The 13,463-nt window shown below is 48.9% G+C and overlaps 3 protein-coding genes across 6 annotated transcripts in view; 1 reads left to right on the top strand and 2 right to left on the bottom strand.

Annotated features, from left to right (window-relative positions):
* Window positions 1-79: 79 nt before the first annotated feature.
* Window positions 80-6,405, bottom strand: fkbp1b (FKBP prolyl isomerase 1B). Its single transcript, XM_084700434.1, has 4 exons — window positions 6,239-6,405; window positions 5,652-5,699; window positions 987-1,099; window positions 80-865 (listed from the first exon to the last, which is right to left on the bottom strand). The coding sequence occupies exons 1-4, from the start codon at window positions 6,273-6,275 to the stop codon at window positions 737-739; spliced, it is 327 nt and encodes a 108-aa protein (XP_084556560.1). The 5' UTR covers window positions 6,276-6,405; the 3' UTR covers window positions 80-736.
* A 364-nt stretch (window positions 6,406-6,769) lies between these two features.
* On the top strand, window positions 6,770-12,306 carry wdcp (WD repeat and coiled coil containing). Of its 2 annotated transcripts, none has more exons than XM_084700500.1 (4): window positions 6,770-6,880; window positions 7,509-9,417; window positions 10,549-10,669; window positions 11,236-12,306. In XM_084700500.1, the coding sequence occupies exons 2-4, from the start codon at window positions 7,510-7,512 to the stop codon at window positions 11,421-11,423; spliced, it is 2,217 nt and encodes a 738-aa protein (XP_084556626.1). In that variant the 5' UTR covers window positions 6,770-6,880; window position 7,509; the 3' UTR covers window positions 11,424-12,306. The 2 variants fall into 2 exon arrangements, with proteins under 2 accessions (XP_084556626.1, XP_084556627.1); XM_084700501.1 differs by lacking the exon at window positions 6,770-6,880 and adding an exon at window positions 7,004-7,103.
* The window catches only part of mfsd2b (MFSD2 lysolipid transporter B, sphingolipid), a 17,110-nt gene continuing 15,902 nt past the window's right edge, over window positions 12,256-13,463 (bottom strand). The window contains exons 15-16 of one of the 3 annotated variants that reach the window (XM_084700502.1): window positions 13,082-13,258; window positions 12,256-12,719 (exon numbers count right to left, since the gene is read on the bottom strand). In XM_084700502.1, coding sequence (XP_084556628.1) covers window positions 12,671-12,719; window positions 13,082-13,258 — 226 coding nt within the window. In that variant the 3' untranslated portion in view covers window positions 12,256-12,670. Of the gene's footprint in view, window positions 12,720-13,077; window positions 13,259-13,463 lie in introns of those variants that run through there. The other 2 variants (XM_084700504.1, XM_084700503.1) reach the window with 2 other exon arrangements.

The following is a 13,463-nucleotide window of genomic DNA, read 5'->3' as shown; positions in this document are numbered from 1 at the left end:
GCCATATAGGGTTAGCTAACCTGCTTTTCTTCTCGTACAAACACACAGAAATGAGTCTGTCAATTTCAACAAAACGCAGTTCTCACCATTTTTTTTTTATTAAGTTGATCGATCAAATGGTTAGAAGCTGTGGCTGGTAGAAGCTCTGTACAGTACTGGATTTGAACGACCTCTGTTGTGCACTTGCATTAAATGTTTAGAAGGGATACAAAATATTCTAAACACAGCAATATCATTTATAGCATACAGCAAGATATATATTTTTGTTATCAAAGTGGCAATGCAGTGGTTTTGTTAATGCCCAGTTAAGATACAGAATATTGTCCTCCCATAATGTACCCTACTTTTTTTTGAACAGTAAGGCAGTATGTTTTGTTTGCAGTGCATTACGGCTTTCATCAGATAACTCTTTTGTAATTCGTTGATTCAATAAAATATACAACCTAAAGTGAAAGAAATAAACAATAAAGCCTAAATACATAAAACATTAAGACAAAGAAATGGTATCTTGAGTGTAAAACATCTAAAAAGACGCATCTACGTTAACAGAAGTTGGCAACAAAGCAGTAGATTCTTTTAAGTGTTGAGTGGAAGAAGCTTTCAATTCAAGGACAGTTGTTCTGTAGTGGGGTGGCCCAGTCCATTGTAAATCCCTCATGTTGAGCGTAGGGAGTGGCATACATAGCCCCTGTGACCTTTGAACCACATGACCCCTGAACCTGAGACATCGTCACCATCACTCCAGTTTGAGCAGCTCAACGTCGAAAATGAGAGTGGCGTTGGGAGGGATGACCCCTGGGTGGCCCGTCGCTCCGTAAGCCATGTCCGGTGTGCAGGTGATCTTAGCCCGTTGGCCCAGGCTCATCTGCCGGGTGTGGAGAGGGGAGGGAGAGGGGGTTATGGAGGTAAGGCCACTGAGCTGTGTGACACCTGTGTGTGTGTGTGTGTGTGTGTGTGTGGGTTCTACTGCAGGTGTCTCGTCTCACCTGTGCAACTCCTTCCTCCCAGCCTTTGATCACCTCCTGCCGTCCGATCTTGAACTTGAAGGGCTTGTTTCTGTCTCGAGAAGAGTCAAACTTCTTCCCATTCTGGAGCATCCCTGACACGGAGAGACCACAAAGTCTCACTCATCTTAACCGTCAACGATATAAAAGGCCTCTCATTGTCCTGTCTAGACACCACAAACAGGAAATGCTCACACACACGTCCTTGTTACACACTAGTTTGATGTTTTTTACAGTTCTTCAAATGAAGCATTGTGTGTGTTCCTGCTTCCTTTGTTTCCAAGACCAAACACAGCCTCTCCTTCAGCAAAGCATTTCAACATCAAAGCAAAGATGAAGGCAGCTTTTAATAATTCAGGTATGTCCTAAAACCATGGACTGATTCGACTGGTCCTACTTATTCTGATCTTGCGCTTGTTTCAGTGGTTTCAATGGACAAGTGAATGTGGAATATGACGCATTGGCCTCATTCAGTAGATTTAAGTTAAGTAGGCCACTGCTAGCCTGCATCTGGAACACAGGGGAGTATGTCCTGTGTGTGCGTGTGCATGAACTTTGCTGACCATTCAGGCATGCTAATACAATCAACTTCATTGGACACTTCCACAACAGAAAGTATGCTTTTAGCCACTGCAGTGACAAACTTTAGATATTTATGCATTTTGTAAGCACACAAAAAAGAAGTGTCTTAAGGCTGAGGAACCAAGTGCCATCCCTTTCAGAGGACTAGTCTGTCACAGACCCAGCAGAAACCTTCTCCTTACCCACGGTATCAAATATCAACCTGAACCCAGATCCCCCAAAATATCCCGCTGGGTAAGACAACATTAATAATCAACACCAGCCTGTAAAGCATCGCTGTGTATAATGGTGGCGAGGGTATTTTAGTGTCAGGTGGAACACGTCTTAATGTAGCAGTCCTTGGTCATCTACATAGTCACACCGAGATAGACGAATGATTCCATCACACGCAGACATAACATCAGCGTAAATAGTTCCCATTAAAACCAGCCAACTAGAGAGATAAATCTTGTACTGTACTGGCTGCTTCTCCCCTTACAGTCCTCCCTAAACTTAGACTAGCAGGAGCTGAAGCTTCCAGGAATCCCTATTGCACAGATATCACTGAGCTCCTGGCCCCGAGTCACAAGGGACATGCCTGCATGGGTCTTACAGAAATTCCCTAGTTCAGGTCTGGGTCTGGGTGATGACCATCTGTTAATACTCTCCCTCTGGCAAACCACAAGCCCTCTGTTGCAGCCTATTCCTTTCTTAAATCTGTCTCAGCTCTTTCATTTCAGAAAAAAAACCTTTTTTTTTTAAGCTTTTCTGGCTTAAACCAAAAAATGAGCAGTGTTGTGATAATTTACAGTGGATTCCTGTTCCACTAGTCTCTGAGGGTCTAAACTGTACAGATCAAAGGGAAAAACAGTTGTGTGTCGGTGATCAGCAGACGAATAGAGAGTTCAGTGAAACTAGCAAACAAGCCCAGTGGTCGAATTGAACCGGAGCTGAGTTGGGGTGAGGTCCCTGCAAATTAGCTGTTTTGAAATAAGGCAGGGCCATTCCTTTCCTGCAGCTCAGCCCCAGTCCCAGACAGACTGTCTTAAGTAGCGTGAGAGCTCAGAGCTCAGTAGGAGTCCGGCTCTATCTGGAAAGCTGTGTGAAGGGGGGGGGCTATTTTTACCCTGTTTACTGTATCCCTGTCTTAGCCCCTGTCTAGCAGGCTGGCCGAACAGCCTCTTCAACCGAGGCCCCGATGAAACCAGATAGCGCACGTATGCCATCTGCTTACGACACACTATCGTAGACGTGTTGGCACATCTCAGGGCTGCAAAGGCAAATGTGTCGACGTAAAAAAAACCTGTTCATGCGTCGTTTATCTTTCAGGAGATGGAAGATGAGGAGGGTGTAAGGTTTCATTTCTTCAGCGTTTAATTAGGCAACATGGTCACGGCTAACGTAGGTTATGAGCTCCAAAGACGTGCCTGGTTTAAACCTGAGCCATGATGCTTTGCTGTTTTAACTGTGAAGAAAAGAATCATAAAAACAACTGCTTACATTTTTTGTCAAACTATTCGAGCTGTTCTGCTAATGGATAGAACCCACCATACATGCTTCCATGTGCGTACAACTCCTAAACTCACCACACCTTCACAGCCCTGCATTGCACCAATAATCCCCCATTAAAAACATTCCGCATTCCACAGAAGACACGTTCAATCCTTGAAATGTTTTGTTTCTATTTCAGTGCGACACCCTGACCAAGTTGTCACGTTTCACGGGAGCAGTGCTCAACTAAAACGTGGAGAGAGACGCCTCATTTCTCTTTATGACATCAGAGCAGCGAGGTCAGGGGAGAAGTCCTGGCTTCATCCACAATACTATGATCACAAGTCATCAATCTCCAAACACCTAACCCTTCATCATCCATCACACCAGCAGCGTGTTTAAGGATCTTACCTCAACTAAACTCCTGTCAGTTAGGGTGGCAGGAAGTTCCCCCACACTAAAGCTCGTTCAGGTTCCGCCTACCGGCCTCTCTTTCCACTTAACGTTGTTAGTGTTGTACCTAGCTGTGATGACAGGCGAGTGAAAAGCAGAACCTCCAGGCAGAACCCAGTGTTTCCATGAATAGACCACCGGGCACGAGAGGGAGAGATCATTGATTTGTTCTGCCTGTTAGGACTGGGTGGGCCCTTCTGAAGGGCCTGTGTTTGACAGAGTGACCTGCAGGCTAATTTAGGTTCCTAGCACCGTGGATGAAATGCTGTCTAACAGACCACAATGCCCTCCAAGTTGCATGTTTGTATAAGCACTGAATATCTTGATGAGAAAGTAAAGTAAAACTCTGAAAAACACTATGAAGTGGATCTGGCTGTTTCGCATCTAACCAACTATTTGCTTAGTTGCTCAGGAAGGTTATGACGTCAGAACTGTGCTTGGTTTGGGATTTGAAGGATTCTCTCCAGGAGTTGTCTGTTTTTAGCCATAATGTGAGTTGTTATGGTTGTCACCACACTAACACAGCGTGGTAAGCATCATGCTTTCAATAAAACCACCTCCTCCATAACACTCGAGGCTAACTCAATAAGAGTTTGCAGCAAAAAAGGTAGCTGTGTTAGCTAATAAATCTACTTCCAGTTGGCTTGACACGAAAGCTTCATTATTCCCTGGATCTGGCACAAACAGCTGAGCTGGATAGAGGACTGAGAGACAGAGGCAGGGAGAGGGGGGGCGAGAGAGGCAGGGAGAGGGGGAGGAGGGAGAGAGGCAGGGAGAGGGGGGGTAGAGGCAGGGAGAGGGGGGGGAAAGGCAGGGAGAGGGGGGGGGGAGGCAGGGAGAGTGGGGGCGAGAGAGGCAGGGAGAGGGGGAGGAGGGAGAGAGGCAGGGAGAGGGGGGGTAGAGGCAGGGAGAGGGGGGGGGAAAGGCAGGGAGAGGGGGGGGGATGCAGGAAGAGGTGGGGGGGAGAGGCAGGGAGAGGGGGAGGAGGGAGAGAGGCAGAGAGAGGGGGGGTAGAGGCAGGGAGAGGGGGGGGGATGCAGGGAGAGGTGGGGGGATGCAGGGAGAGGTGGGGGGGAGAGGCAGGGAGAGGGGGAGGAGGGAGAGAGGCAGGGCGAGGAGAGACAGACACAGGGATAGAGACAGGATGAGAGAGAGAGACAGGGAGAGAGAGAGAGAGAGAGAGAGAGAGAGAGAGAGACAGGGAGAGGAGACGATGAAAGCACACACAGCATTAGAGCTCCTCTAATAGGGTCAACTTCCCTGCAGACATCAACACAGCAGCTCCATGGGCCTTAATATAGCCTGGTGCCGCAGTAGAGGACCTCCTAGCCCAGACAGAGCTGTGACCCGCTGAGACCAATACAGCCTGGTGCCGCAGTAGAGGACCTCCTAGCCCAGACAGAGCTGTGACCCGCTGAGACCAATACAGCCTGGTGCCGCAGTAGAGGACCTCCTAGCCCAGACAGAGCTGTGACCCGCTTAGACCAATACAGGAGCACTGCACCACAACCCCAACCAACCAACACAATGTTTTAATCTATTAATTTAAGCAGAAACCCTTTCAGGTGATGTTTGGTGGGTTCTTGTTTTCTCCCTGTGTGACACTTAACAAGATAAAAGTTTGGCCAAAGTGGAGTTCAAAATGTTCAAACATATTTTGTCAGCACTAGTAATGACTCCTGGGGGGAGGTCTTATTATTATTATTAATTATGTCTTTTTGCCTGTTCATCCAGATTTCATTCAGTCAGTTCCTTATGGAATACAGTCATGTCCGTGTCATAACCGTGACCGGATTGTAACCATGGATCATGGCTACGGTAAAACTACCTGTTATTGCACATTTCTTCTAATCAGAGTTTAGAATTCTTAAAAAGGTTGACGGGAGAGAAACACTATCTGGGTTAACTTGTTACACGGACACTATAAAATCATCCTGTTTCACTGTAGGATTCATCCTTATCTATAAGTCCAGCGGGCCTCTGTTCTAAGGGGAATTGTGCAGATAATTCATTAAGCAGTCTGAACTTGTGTAAATGTGGCTTTGTATTACTGACCAGCATTTGAAGTGAAACAAGTTATTGGGGCTACATGTCAGCATTATAAACAGATGGAATCAACAGAAAGGAGTCTTGATTGCTTACCTGTGTAATGAACCACACATGTCTGGCCCTTCTTTGGAAAAGTCCTTCCTGTTAAGAAGAAAACAAAGAAATCATTTGTGCCCAAGAAGGTCCTCGACTTTAATTTTTAAAAAAAAGGTTAATTCCCCCCAAAATACCGACACTCCTCCACAGTCTAGTCAAGGGTTTTTTAAAACCCTGCCTTGAGATTTTCAGAAAATAATATAGCAATGGGTTTAAATCCATATAAAATCAAACGTTGCCGAAGTACAACTATTTAATTAAGGCTATCTTTCTCGCACGTTAGGTGAGGGTTTTGCTGGAGGCAGCATCTTGCAGAATATGGTTTTCGAGAGTTCTGGAAAGATTCTACTAGGCTAGGAGGACAAACCACCGCCGCTCACAACCGTCTAAATATTGTACAAGCTGTTACAGTGTGTTATTAGACTGTAATTCCTTGCACCGCCGTCACTTGCACACAACGCAAATTCAGAGCATGAATATCCCATTATCAAGATAATCTGAAAACAATCAAACAAAAACTGCTGCAGAACAATCCCTGTATTCGATTTATATGACGAAACAGAAACAAAGATAAATCAACTCACCATCTCCTGGAGATATTGTTTCGACGTCCACACCCATTTTGAAAAATATATAAACAATGGTATTTAAAGCAAACTAAAAGCAGGTTATATAGCTATACTGGTTGCTACTGTGCAAGCTACAGTAAGACCATTCATGCACAGATCCACATCGGTCTGCTTCTGCAAGATTGTATTACACCACTAGGTGAAGATATCCCCTACTATGAGATGTTAAACGTCCGCTCAATATCGTCGTAAACCGTACTATTTGAGCCAAATATTGGACAATTATTTTATAAATAGCAAATGATCTCTAGATTAATATACACTTACGTATGGAGATGTAAAATATACCTTTTTTATTTTTTTTATATCCATTACCTCAAGCATCATACCTTCAAAAAAAATACGATTTTCCTATCCTACAGTACCATCTTGTGGTTAACATCTGAATAACGTAGAAAAGTAACAAAACGTCAAATCCCATAATTCCCAGTTTTATCAAACTTTTCAGTTCCAGGTCCGTCAAGAAACTATTCAAGCCGGGAAAAAGTAAACTAAACGTGGGAAACTGGTTAATAATTTTGTATTATCTGCACAAACACGTTTATCACATTAATAAGAACGTTGACAGATCGCAAGCCTCTGTCAAGTGTCAACGTCGTAAGTGCATTCTTTCTCTGTGTTCATGCATGGCTGTCTGCTACTAGCCGTTCGTTGCTGTCACGATGTTATGTTTATTAGATACGAATCAATGTTCACTTCCTATAACTTTTTTAAATGAACGTGGTATTATTGCATTTTACTTCTAAACAACCCCAACACAAAGTGAAGCCTTTATATTCACGAACATCAACAGAAAGCTTGGCTACGTTAGACGACACAGGTATTAGCAATCCTGCTTGCTGTAGCCTAGTGCACTAGTGAGATACCTCGATCCTTTACAGGTAATGTGAGGTTCCTCCACAGTGGTTGGTTCCCAGGGCACTTGTGTATTATATACACTGAACTGCGTAGCTAAGGTCAAACAGGTCTTAAGCAGCTCAGTCCATTTCTCATGTAGTGGGGGGATTAAGGAGTTCACCCTGATAAAGACACAGGGAAGAGGCTTTTCCTATTCTTAGTGTGCGATGGCAGTCAGGGTGACTTGTTAGAGCTAGTTAGTCCCCTGCATGACAACCTCACCCAAGGCTTGGATCCTCCTTTTGCTTTCATCAATGTTACAGATAGAGCGATATTCTTTCATATCCTCTCATTCGTCGGGTTAACCTGTGTTCCCCTCTCTTGTCAGTATGGATCTGGGCAAAGCCAAGCTGTTAAGGACAGGACTGAACACTCTCCACCAGGCTATCCACCCGGTCCACGGGTTAGCGTGGACGGACGGGAAGCAAGTCTGCCTCACCTCTCTCTGCTGCGTCAACGGGGAAGTCAAGTTCGGCGACACCAACGTCATCGGGCAGTTTGAGCACGTGCTGGGGCTCTTCTGGGGCCCGCTGTGCTGCTCGGGCTCCGCGGCCCTGCTGGCCGTCCAGCACAAGAAGCATGTGACCGTGTGGCAGCTGCAGCTGAGCTCCCTGGAGCAGAACAAGCTGCTGTGCACCCAGACCTGCGAGATGAGCGAGCCCTTCCCCCTGCTCTCCCAGGGCTGCGTGTGGCACCCCAAGATGGACATTCTGGCAGTGCTGACCAAGAAGGACGCCTCGGTGCTCTTCTCCGTGCGAGTGGACAACCGCCGAGTGAAGGCGGAGATCCGAGCCAGCGGACTGATCCACTGTGCCTGCTGGACCCAGGACGGCATGCGCCTGGTGATCGCTATAGGCAGTGCCCTGCACTCCTACATCTGGAACGACATCCAGAAGAGTCTGGTGCCGTGCTCCTTCTGCCCCGTCTTCGACGTGGCTGGCTACATCTGCGCCATCGAGTCCACGGGGGATGCCCAGGTGGCCGTGGCGACAGAGCTGCCCCTGGACAGGATCTGTGGGCTGAACGCTGGGATGGCGTTTGACCTGCCCGCAGACGGAGAGAACCTGTCGGGGGAGGGCTCTCCCGTGGTCCTGCTGGATGAGGACGGCTGTCTGGACCGGAGGAGGTCCTTTAACTTTGACAGGTCCTGCATCTCCTCAAACTCAGGCCCCATGGACCTCACCCACATCCTGGCCAGACACCGGCGCTCTGACCCCAGCCCCCTCATCCACCTCCGCCGGAAGGACCACCTGACAGGCTCCGGGCAGGACTCCTCACACCTGATTCTGGTCACCTACGAACGAAAGGTCACCACCACCCGTAAGGTCAGCATTCCTGGCATCCTTGTCCCGGACATCGTGGCCTTTGACCCCAGGGGCGGTACGGTGGCAGTGGCGTCTAACACGTGTAACATGGTGCTGGTCTACTGCATCATGCCCTCGGCCATGCCCAACGTCCAGCAAATCTCCCTGCAGAAGAACGAGAGGCCCAAGGGAGTGTGCTTCCTCACTGACAAGATGCTGCTGATGATGGTGGGAAAGCAGAAGTCCAACGACCCAGCCTTCCTCCCCTCCTCCAACACTGACAAGTACCTCCTGAGAATCACCTACAAGGAGCTTGTGTACGACGGAGAAGCCCCCAAACCCTGCTCCCCTAGCCCAGGATACCCCGATTCCCCTGTCAGCTTCCACCACGGGATTAGGAGACACTCGGAGTCCTCCAGCAAGGAGGAGCGAGAGCGCGTAGGGGGGATAAAGGAGCTGGTTCTGCCTAGCGGAGCTGTAATCTCATCTGCGTCACCTGGGAACAGCCGCAGGCTGGTGGAGGAGGTCAGGAGCCCTGAGCCCAGCCCCTTCGCCAGCTCCACGGACTTCTCCGAGCGAGCCACCTCCAGTGCCTCCTCCGTCACGGTGGAGAACTTCGACATGGATCACGTCCACCGCATGTCCACGCTGGCCGTGACCGGCCAGGCCGGCCGCGAGTCCAGCCGACCCAGCTCCCCGCGCTATGACCCAGCGGACAAGTTCCACACCGACCCCACCCTGCCCAAGACCACCTGCCTCCCGAAGGAGCGACCGGTGGACCAGCTCAGCCAGAACATGGAGAGGATCTTTACACGGTTCGCCGACATGCAGCAGTGCCTGGCCGAGATCAGAGACTTCACCCAGAACGGGAAGAAGACCCAGTGGAGCTACCCCAACGCCTGCGAGCCTCCCTATGTCAACGTCACATGCCAGGTAGGCACCTACGGGTGGCCCGTGTCTGCACATGTGGGTTCTTTCAGTTGATACTGTACGCTAAAGACATCTTCTGTTGTTCAATGGATGTCACTGTAAAAGGGTTTTGTTCAAGTCTATTTGAGGTGAGAGCCTGATGGGAAGAGGTTTTTTAAGGTGAATGTTTTTATGTCATTGGATTACTAATTTACTTCTGCTGTCTGGATAACACCATGGAAAGACCTTGTATGGAAATACCTCAGATAATGGGATCATACACTTGCCTACGAGTGAATTGGTGTTTTGTCACATGTGCAAAGCTTGTACAGTATACATGCAGAGCCCCACAGGCCCACAGTGTTGATAGTGGGATACCCATTGTCAACTGCCAGCTCTCCACTGCCAGATTATTATTTGTTAGACAGATTAAGACATTGTTTGTGTTGCAAGAATAGTCTTCACCACAGGATCAAGCAAAGAATATGAACACCCTCATTGACCTCTCCTTCTCTCCCCCTCCCCCGTATCTCTTCCTCCCCCTCTCCTCCTCCCCCCATCTCTCCATTTCCCCATTCTCTCTTCCCCCCGTGTCCCCTCCTCCCCCCGTCTCTCCTTCTCCCCCTTCTCTCCTCCCCCCCGTCTCCCCTCCTCCCCCCGTCTCTCCTTCTCCCCCTTCTCTCCTCCCCCCCGTCTCCCCTCCTCCCCCCTGTCTCCCCTCCTCCCCCCTGTCTCCCCTCCTCCCCCTGTCTCCCCTCCTCCCCCTGTCTCCCCCCCGTCTCCCCTCCACCCCCCTGTCTCCCTCCCCCTGTCTCCCCAACTCCCCCGTCTCCCCTCCTCCCCCCTGTCTTTCCTCCTCCCCCTGTCTCCTCTCCCCTCCTCTCCCTTCCTCTCCCCTCCTCCCCCTGTCTCCCCCCCATCTCCCCTCCACCCCCCTGTCTCCCCTGTCTCCCCTCCTCCCTCCTGTCTCCCCTTCTCCCCCTGTGTCCTCTCCCCTCCTTCCCTTGTCTCCCCCCCATCTCCCCTCCACCCCCCTGTCTCCCCTCCTCTCCCCTCCTCTCCCTGTCTCCCCCCCCGTCTCCCCTCCACCCCCCTGTCTCCCTCCCCCCTGTCTCCCCTCCTCCCCCTCTCTTTCTCCCCAACCCCTGTCTGCAGAAGCAGCTGTCTGAGAACGTGTTTATAGACGAGAGGAGGCCGGTCTTGCTGTGCGAGGGGAAGCTGTCCCTGCGCGTCCTGCAGGAACTCTTCAACTTCTCCATAGTGGAGATGATGTATGGTACGTACAGCAAATCAGGACTCACCTCCACAGCACACACTCTCCCAGCACAGCTTCCTCACGAGTTTGTACTGACGAGCAATTCCTCAGAAAACCAACCTCGCTTGGCTTGTTTAATGGGAACTAGTACAAAAGAAGGGCCTTTAAGGTCAGATTATCCTTGCCCCATCAGGTAGGAATGGTGCATGTGTAACGTGTATATATTAATCGTAGATGTACTTTTTTAAACAGAAAGGTTTGACAGCAGAAATTGTTTTTCAGTCGAGGGAGGAATTCAATGCAGGCTATTACTGGAAGTGATTAACTGCCTTGATGAGATTACAAAGCCTTAAAAGCAAGCTGCTTACAGCTCCACGCGAGAAGTGTGTGTCTTGCTAATAGAACTCTAAAATACTTTGAGTTGCTATAATCCCATCGGTCAACTGAGTAGTTGGGTTTTGTTTTCTGGTCGACCCGTTGGGGTCGTGTCAATGGCATGGTCATACGTTGTCATCGTACAGCGAGGCTCAGCTGTGTTACGTAGAGACAGCAGACACGAGTGAACTGAGCCTCTCTCCTGTCTCCAGGTCCGCTCTGGGTGGTGTTGGTGGCCGACGGAGAAGGCTTCGTGCCGCTGGCGTTCAAGCCCAAGGAAGAGCTCACGGTGCGGAACGGGAAGAGGAAATCCCCCCTGAGGTCTCCTGGAAGTCCCGAGGGGTCTTGTCCGTCCAGTCCTGTCCAGCGCAGCACCAATAACCACACAGCCTCGTTATAGACACCCCAGCCTCGTTATAGACACCCCAGCCTCGTTATAGACACCCCAGCCTCGATATAGACACCCCAGCCTCCATATAGACACCCCAGCCTCGTTATAGACACCTCAGCCTCGTTATAGACACCCCAGCCTCCATATAGACACCCCAGCCTCCATATAGACACCCCAGCCTCGTTATAGACACCTCAGCCTCCATATAGACACCTCAGCCTCGTTATAGACACCTCAGCCTTGTTATAGACACCCCAGCCTCCATATAGACACCTCAGCCTTGTTATAGACACCCCAGCCTCCATAGACACCTCAGCCTCGTTATAGACACCCCAGCTTCGATATAGACACCTCAGCCTCTCCTCTGCAGGGCCTCGTCATAGCACCCAGAAAACCCATCATCCTCCCATTCTAACACGACTCTCCAACTTCACATACCCATGATCTCAGCATTTTGACACAAAAACAAGGCATGGCTGCATTCAAGGACTCGATTTTTATTATTTTTCGTTCACCTGAGGATATATATTTTTTTACTGTTCTGTTTAAGATGATAATTGTGCTTTTGAAATACCCACCTTTCAATCTGAATGTTTACATGTATTTCTGAAAGGCAGTAATGAGATTACTGGCTGTGAGCAGGTTGGATGAATACAGTCCTGCTTTTGCTGCTATAGCTACACTTTGCAACTCTGAAGGATGTTTTGTGTGTTATATGACTATTTTAAATTAAAGTCTTTACATGTTTAAAGGAATTTCATTTATATACTAGATACTGTTCTATGCAAGTAGTACTATCAGTATAGGTGGCCAGGGAGGTGTGCTAAAGTGCCACTAGGGGGTGCAAGAGATTTAGAAATCAACCAATAATAAACAACTCTGGTGCAGTTTACTTTATGTCTTAATTGTTTGAATGCCCACAAAATTATGAACCCATGAAGAAGCCCATCTTCTAACCAAGGTAAATAGCATTTATTTCGGTATTGTCATTAAATTCGATACCATTCACAGACACCACCAATGTTGGCTTAAACACAGCAAATAGTGATATACATTCATTTATATAAATTAGGTAATCTTATATAATATAATATTCATGATGGCTATACATTACAGGCTCATGTGAAAATACAGAAACAAACTCAAATGTTTACAGTAAAACAGGATTATTATTTTTTTCCCAGTGTAACATACACTAATAGAAATCATTCCAGCTCCACACTGGAATCTGATGTTGAGGCAGCTCCAGACCCAGGTCATGCATTGCTCAGGTCCTCCAGTGTCCTGGATCGGAGGCCTTGCTTCCTGTGGGGAACAATGATATTACATTTCAGATTGTCAGTATATGAGAGCTATCTTTGCGGCTAGGGGGCTGATGCCTTTCCAAAGCCCGGCCTTCTCAAACGTTAGGAAATGAAAGCGGAGAGCCATTTTGACATGGTTACAGCCGTGTGCTGCGAAACAGGCGTTTGTGCCTCGGGAGGCACTGGAGCATGCATGCACCCAGACAGATCAAACTGGCCTACCAAGAAACCCTGTCAGTACAGAATCCCCACATGTAGACAATGTTTTCTCTCATCTGGGACTTAATCCAGGAAGTTGGGCCCTAACCGCCAATGTGTGTCTCAGACAGGTCGGAGGTGGGGGGAAGGAGGTGCGGTCCTCACCGTAGCTCCTCCAGACACAGTCTGTTCCTCAGACGGATGTCCTCGCTGATGGGGTAGAGGAGGAGGATCACCAGGCCTGTCACGATGAAGGCCACCGGGGCGGCGCCGATGAGCAGCTTCAGGGTGTAGGCCACCGCCGCTGGCTGTCTGCAGGCTCCCGTGTCGTACCCAGCAAACCTGCCGACGCACACGCATCCAGTTAGCCCCGCCCACATTTACACCGATAGGGTAAAAGCAACTGCATTACACGGTAAAATGAGGGTCAAACTATTAACTAGATTTGAGGAGTCAGATGGCTGAGCGGTGAGGGAGTCGGGCTAGTAATCAGAAGGTTGCTGGATCGATTCCCCGCCCTGCAAAAATGACGTTGTGTCTTTGGGCA

The sequence above is a fragment of the Hypomesus nipponensis genome, chromosome 6 (assembly GCF_054491055.1).
Source record: "Hypomesus nipponensis isolate SF chromosome 6, ASM5449105v1, whole genome shotgun sequence".
Classification (NCBI taxonomy): Eukaryota; Metazoa; Chordata; class Actinopteri; order Osmeriformes; family Osmeridae; genus Hypomesus; species Hypomesus nipponensis.
The sequence above is the reverse complement of the archived record's forward strand: the minus strand, read 5'-3'. Positions and strand labels throughout refer to the sequence as shown.